The sequence below is a fragment of the Propithecus coquereli genome, unplaced genomic scaffold (genome assembly GCF_000956105.1).
Source record: "Propithecus coquereli isolate 6110/MARCELLA unplaced genomic scaffold, Pcoq_1.0 Scaffold145, whole genome shotgun sequence".
NCBI lineage: Eukaryota > Metazoa > Chordata > Mammalia > Primates > Indriidae > Propithecus > Propithecus coquereli.
This window is the reverse complement of record NW_012138858.1, coordinates 258,166-265,698: the sequence shown is the minus strand read 5'-3', so window position 1 is coordinate 265,698 and position 7,533 is coordinate 258,166. Positions and strand designations below refer to the sequence as shown.

The 7,533-nt window shown below is 37.2% G+C and overlaps 1 protein-coding gene across 1 annotated transcript in view; it reads right to left on the bottom strand.

The window, feature by feature from the left end:
- ADAM17 (ADAM metallopeptidase domain 17) overlaps positions 1-7,533 on the bottom strand; it is a 69,236-nt gene that overhangs the window by 37,184 nt on the left and 24,519 nt on the right. Inside the window, exons 7-10 of the mRNA XM_012639941.1 lie at positions 6,032-6,121; positions 4,044-4,157; positions 1,348-1,492; positions 1,147-1,235 (exon numbers count right to left, since the gene is read on the bottom strand). Coding sequence (XP_012495395.1) covers positions 1,147-1,235; positions 1,348-1,492; positions 4,044-4,157; positions 6,032-6,121 — 438 coding nt within the window. The remainder of the gene's footprint in view (positions 1-1,146; positions 1,236-1,347; positions 1,493-4,043; positions 4,158-6,031; positions 6,122-7,533) is intronic.

Sequence of the window (7,533 nt, the reverse complement as noted above, 5' to 3'; positions counted from 1 at the left end):
TGCTTGTGGGAATACAAAATATTATAGCCACTTTGGAAAACAGTCTGGCAGTTTCTTACAAGACTAAACACACCTTTACCCCACTATCCAGTAATCATGCTCCTTGGTATTTACCCAAACAAGTTGAAAACTGAGGTCCACACAAAAACCTGCATGAGACTGTTTCTAGCAGCTGATTCATAATTTCCAAAACTTGGAAGCAACCAAGGTTTCCTTCAGTTGGTGAATGGATAAACTGTGGCGCATCCGGACATGCAGACGTTGTCTTTCTCCTCCTTTCTCCAACAAAGGAAGAGAACCATCTTGAAACTATGAGGTGACGAGCATGAGGACAAAGGCCTTGTGCTTAGAATAACTGAGTGAAAGTTAGGAAGACACTGGACCCTTGAGAGCTGTGTACCACCTGAGGAATGCTATCCCTGAACTTCTTGTTGACCAAGACAAGTAAACCCCTAATGTAAGCCACTGTTTACTGATTTTCTGTTATTTATAGCCAAACACATTTTTTACAGATATATCTGGGCAAAAACAAGATCCTAAGATATTCCAGAAAGTAAAAAACAGGTGACACACAAAGGATAAGGACTCAGAATGACTTCAGACTCCTTAATAGCTACATGAACACTAGAAGACAACTGAGAACTGAGAATAGACCCAACAAAATTATCAGTCAAGTTTAAGAGTGGAATAAAGACATTTTCAGATGTGTAAAATCCCAAGAATATGCACCTCATGTATCTTTTCTTAGGAAGTTCCTGGAGGATATACTACACCAATATGATGGTATAAATCAAGAAAGAAGAAGACATGGGGTCCCGGAAATGAGTGCGGGATGCCTCAGAGTGACAGCTGTGGGGCAGGACTAGGAGACAGGGAGCCTCGAGAGAAGCTGCAGGTTGGAGGGCTCCAGGAAAACCAAAATCCTTACGTCTCAAAAGAAGGCTGACAGGTCATTTTAATATTCTTCTTTATACGTTTCTTTAATTTTCGTATTTCCCACCAAAAAAACATGTATTTTATTTAGGCAGAAATAAAAACAGTATGTATTACCTTTTTAAGAAGATACCCACATAAATAAATATATAATGACTGAGGTTCTACTACAATGAACTCCAAACTATCCTTTTAAAAAATAAAAGAACATACCTTTGTAAGGATGGTTTTACCGTAATTCTTTGTGCTGGTCAAACCACTATTCAAATAGATATTTTTCTTCCCAACTGGACTATAATAAGCTAAAGGCAAAAGGAAACAGAGACAAATTGCTTATAAAATATAGAATTATAATATAATCCAATCAGCTTCCTATTCTAGCATCATATTCACACAACAAATGGAAAAACTTACCCTTTGGACAAACACCTCCATGACTGTTTGCTCTGGGAGAACCAACGTAAGCTAGTCCAAGAGTTCCCATATCAAAATCTTGATATGTGAAAAGATGTGCCAGGCAGACTTTAGATGCTTCCTCAGCTATATCAAAGCTAAATTGCTTTAAAAAAAAAAAAAAAAAAGCATTATTAATTAGATTAACAATTACATCAAACTGAAAGATGTTTCAACTAAATATTGCAGAAGAAAACTATGACTGACTGCAGTTCTGCACCAGCAACCATAACCCTGTGCAGTGCATTGCCCATTCCCTGGCTTTCTCACCTATCTGCACAGGGGAGAGGCACATGCTATCATCTGGCAGGGTGCAAAAAGGGAAGAGCTGGGGAGCTTTTTCCAGCTATTCAGAACTCACTCACTGCTCCTCTGAGGACTGCTCTGAAGACATACAGCCCAGCACTGGAGATGCCCCAATTCTGCCAGGGGATCGCAGCACTCCAGAGCAAAGCAGATTCAACGTTTCTATTGGTTTTATAGGAATTTTCATTTAAAATTTTTTTTGGTTTCATAATATATATATAAAAGTTATAAACTTATAGGAAAGTACATATATCTAATTTTATGTTACTAAAATAAACATTTTAAATCCATTTAAATCAACACTGTGGGTTTGTGGGGTTTTTTTTCTTAATTTAAAAGGAAATTAAGAGGTTTTACCTCTTGTGGAGACTTGAGAATGTGCATCTGCACTTAAAGAGATAAAATAATTAGAACATTTCCAGAAAAAAAGTCACGAGACTGAATACTGCATTACCTGTTCAAAAAAGATTATCAGTCTAGAAAAAGTGTTTTAAAACCAAAATTCATATATTATGTATTACCTTAAAAACCTCTACCATGACAGTCCAGAGACTCCGATTTTAAAAATTTGTACTTATTTTTATTTTTTTTGAGACAGGGGCTTACCATGTTGCCTACGAGGGCCTCGAACTCCGGGGCTCAAGCTATCCTTTTGCCTCAAGCGCCTGAAGTAACTGGGACTACAGGTGCACGCTACCATGCTAGCCAAATTCTGATTTTAAAATGCTTAAAATGAGAGGTCAGAAAGCCCTGTATGAGTAATGAAGTATGGCTACACTGGGATTTTGATAATTCCATGGTAATAGAGTGAGGTTTCTGGGAAAATTCTAGGGAAGAGAACAGGAGAGGAGCATCTGTAAACATGACATTCTCCCCTCTGGTTCCTCCCCTTACGTGGGCTGCCTGGAGGCCCACAGGAAAGCAGAGAGGTGCAGTCGTTCAGCTGTTCTAGGAGTCAGAAGATCTAGCTGCTCAATACTTCTCTGCCATTACTAGTTGTATAACTAACCACAGACAAGTCATTCAACTTTTTTGTTATGGACTTGCCACCCCAAAATTCATATGTTGAAGTCCTAACCCCCAGGAGTACCTCAGAACATGACTATTTGGAAATAGGCCCCTTAAAGAGGTAATCAAAGTAAAATGAGATCATGTGGGTGGGGCCTAATCCAATGTGGCCGGTGTCTTTATGAGGAGATCAGGACACAGACACATACATGGGAAGGACCTTGTGAACGTGAAGACACAAGCAAAGACAGCATCTACATACCAACGAGAGAGGCATCTGAATAAACAAACCCTGTAACACCTTGATCTTACACTTCTGGCCTCAAGAACTGTGATAAATTTCTATTGTGTAAGCCCCCCAGCCAGTGGTATTTTGTTATGGCAGTCAAGATGACTAATATACTTGCTGATCCTCTTTTTAAGACTAATGGTGCTATCTCGATGATCCGCTCTCAGGGTGGTAAGCAGATCAAATTAGGTAAGGTATGTCATAGTATTATATGGATACTGCACATTGTGGTTTTCAATTTGGATAAAGAGTTGATAATACCCTTTAATTCCATTCAAGCTTTTAAAACCTGATTTCAGCCTCATGAGACCCTGAACAGAGAATCCTATGCCTGGACTAACCCATGGAAAAAACAAGATAAATAAAGTGTTGTTCTAAGCTGTCAAATTTGCAGTAATTTGTTAGAGCAGCAACCGGAAACTAGTATCAACACACTAAAAGATAAAAACTATCACTTCATAGAAGGTTATTTTACAGCAAAACAATAGTACAAACTCAAGACATTTGAATCAGTGGCAGTATCCTGTTATATGCAGGATTCCATGTAACACAGAATGGGTAAGTTAACTCTCTTTAGATTCAATACCAGAATAAAAACACAAAAATTTAAAATTCCTTTAGAGACCTTTCAGATCTCCAAGCTATATTTCTACTCTCCAATACATGTTCTTAGCCTGTTTTATAATTACTGCCCTAAGAGATAAACTGTTAAACTTCAGAGAGACCCAAACTAACAAGACAGTGTGCAAAAAATCTATACATTGGGTATCCGTGTTATTTTCTAGAGAAGATCCACTGCGCCTCACTAGATTCTCAAAGACTAGGAAGCATTGCTTTATATTATTTTTCTTTTTCACAGTTTTTTTGCTATTTGCTGTCTGCCCTGCTACAGGGGATGGGGTCACTATAGGATTGGCTGGGGGTTGGGGGGACTGCTCCTGGTTTTCCATCATCTTTTCTATAATACTATGCTCCTTCATTAACGCACAGAATCCATGTATTAGAAATCACAAAGTGGTGTTAACAGCACCATACCCAGGATTCCACAACTTACCTCTAGCAACATCTTCACATCCCAAGCATCCTTTTCTTCATTTGGGTAACTTTTTGCCATATTATAGTGCCTTTCACCAGGTTTTACCTCTTGTGGAGACTTGAGAATGCGAATCTATACTTAAAGAGATAATATACTTAGAACACTTCTAAAAAAAAAAAAATAAGACTCTGAATACGGCATTATTTTATTCAAAAAAAGGCTATCATTCCAGAAAAAATGTTTTAAAACCGAAATTCATAAATTTTTTTAGCTCTAATAGTCAATGTTTAACAAACTGAGAAACATATGGTATGGAAAATATGTATGTTCATGAATTATTTATAAAGTTATAAATGTACTCCTAAATTTTCACATCCCCTATATTTGGAAAAAATGATAACTTGGGTTACATGAGCCCAAAATATTTATTACAACTACAGTGAATAATTTGGAAAAGAATGAAAAAAGGTACATCACTTTGTGCACCACAAGAATAAAAGATTATAATAGGGGTTTCTCTTTGTGCATGCATTTCAGACAAAATGATATTAAACCTCCTACGAAGAAAAAAAAGTAACAAAGTCTTAGTGAGTTTGGGATAAAGAAGGAAGCCATCCTCAGCTCAGTGGTGTCTGGATGTCTCTCTTCCTGTCTGTCTGCTGAGAGGGCCCATCCCGACCTCCTCTGCCACTGTGTGGCAAGGTGACTGGGGCACAGGCTCTGTAGTTCTGGTATTGGGTGGTCAAGGGCAATTCTGGGGTGCCCTTGGAAGTCCATCATGAGTGCACATCTAAACCACATCCTCCAATCCATCTTTTATCAGACGTAAAGAAATTGATGTTTTTATCTTTTACATTACTATGTTCTTCAACTGGTTCCAAGTTCCTAAAGCAAAAAGGAACTTTATTTACAAGTCCCCTAAAACTCGAACAAGATGCAGCTAATCTTAAAACAAGTGAGGCACCTTTATTTGTATCAATATGGAATCATCTCCACCATACTGTGAAATGAAAAAGCAAGGTGCAAAAGAGTTCAGCATACCACCATTGTGTCAGATACAGACATACACATACACACACTGTACATGCATACAACATGTCTGGAAAGACATTTAATCTAGTGATGTGAATGTCTTTGGGGAAAGGAACTGGTTTGACAATGGACAAAGGTTGCAGAGACTTACTTTTCACTGGTTTTTGTACCATGTGTATATATTACCTATCCAATAATAACTTAATAAAGAAAATGCAAACAGTAAAAGAGAACAAGAAAGGAAAAATAATTCTCTTAGTTTTATACAGGTACTATTAAAGTTTAACATTTATAAGCATGGTGCATGATTTCAAAGGTTAAAAAAAAAAACCTCTATATTCTATACTACATACAGAACCTGTAAGAATATGGCTTAGTACAAAAAGCCTGGAAAAAAATAAATAATTTATATAATTTACATATCAAAATGTCTATCTGTCCAAAGCAATACCCAATGTCAGGCAGTATCTTTAATTATTCTTAGCAATTTGAAACAACTTTTACCATGAGACATAATTAAGATGACATCAATATATCATTGCTGGACATACTCTATTATGGATGTATTTAGGGAAAAAAGACTTAATGGTTCTGTATATATAGATGCCTTGCAAAAGTACAGTATTTTTGAGGAAATTTTCTAAGAATTCAACAATATGTACTAGGATTCTAACTAAAGACTTAAAGCATAATTAGAGGGGGAAAAACGCTTCAGGGAATGAAAGGGCCATAAATTCAGAGAAGCGAGAGAGCATAGGTGGCATTAAAACACTTTCTGCCTAAAATGAGCCTAAGGACAACAAACTTCTTAATATAAAATTAATATCAAAAACACTGCACAACTTATTAGAAAAAAGTTGGCATTTGAGAATATTTATCATTAGTGTTAAGAACAAGGTTTCAGGTTTTGACTACAAGTGCAAAACGTTTCCCGCACACACTGAGTGACGCGGGCGGTCCCTGTCGATGAGTACCTGCTCTATCTGTATCCCATAGCCTTTGAACCCCGCGTTGTCCCAGGAAGTGTTCCGATAGATGTCATCGACCCTGTCAATGAGCTCTATCTGTGTGTACAAAAAAAGACATTATATAGCTCTTTACCAGTCTTTGCAATTTAATATACACTCTACAGAAATAAAAATTGTTTAGAAAAAATGTCACTGTAAAAGTTTCTTCTATTACAAAAACTAGCATTAAAATACTACTCTTTATCACTGACATCTCTAACAAATCATTCCTAGCCCTTAGCCTCAAACTTAAAGTGTTGTTACCAGAATAAAACAATAGTACAGTTTACCCCAAATTTCAGGTAATCAACAGCATATAGAACCAAAATAACAAATAACAGCCTTTTTAAAAACTACCATCCCAGTTGACTATAAAAAATGAAATTTAAAAGTCAATCAATTTACCTAAAATACAGGTGACCCTTGAACAACATGGGTTTGAACTGCATGAGTCCACTTACATGTGGATTTTCTTCTGCCTCTGCCACCCTGAGACAGCAAGACCAACCCCCTCCCTCTTCTTCCTCTTCCTCAGCCTACTCAACGTGAAGGATGAAGACTTTTAAAACGATCCACTTCCACTAATGAATAGTAAATATATTTTCTCTTCCTTATGATTTTCTTAACAACATTTGCTTCTCTCTAACTTACTTTATTCCAAGAATACAGTCTATAAAACATATTACAAAATAGGTGTTAATCAACTGGCATGTTATTGGCAGGGCTTCCAATAGATAGTAGACTATTAATACTTAAGCTCTGGAGGGAGTCAAAAGTTACATACAGTTTTTTGACTACACAGAGGGGTCAACGCCCTCAAGCCCAGGGTTGTTTAAGAGTCAACTGTATTCCCTTCTAAGTATTCCACCTTCACTCTATTTCTTGGCAAGTACCTCAAATGCCTTCCCCAGAAATAGGTAAAAGGCAGTGCAGACAACTGCTAACCTCATTCCTCCACTCTCACCCTGCAAAGTTCAGCACTGACAAATGGGTAACAGGAGGGCCAGAAGGAGCAAGCTCATTTCAGCAATCCCCATTAGGTTCTCTGATTTGGAAAGACTGGGGTAAGAGGGACAGCATAACCCCCAAGGACTACATGAGAAACAACAAAATGCTAATTACTGATCTATTCCTCAAAGAGAATATTTTACTGTTTGAAAACTGGGTTCATAAGGTTTGTCCCAGGAACTGTGAAGCAAGTTATAGGTCTAAGAAACTGCTCTTTGCTTATAAGTAACCGTAAGAAATGCAATTTTTAAGACTAGATCTCTGATGATATTGATATTTGTAGTGTAACGAACAAAGAAGTAAAATAAGAGGAGCCCCTTAAAACAAAACCCAGATCAAGAGAGCAGCTTTTTCCAAGAAAGAATCCTTCTTACTTAGAAACAAGAATTACAATCATCCTCATAATAATTCACTTGACATGGAGGGGAACGGAAAGAAGGGTGAGGGAGGGTAGGAATAAA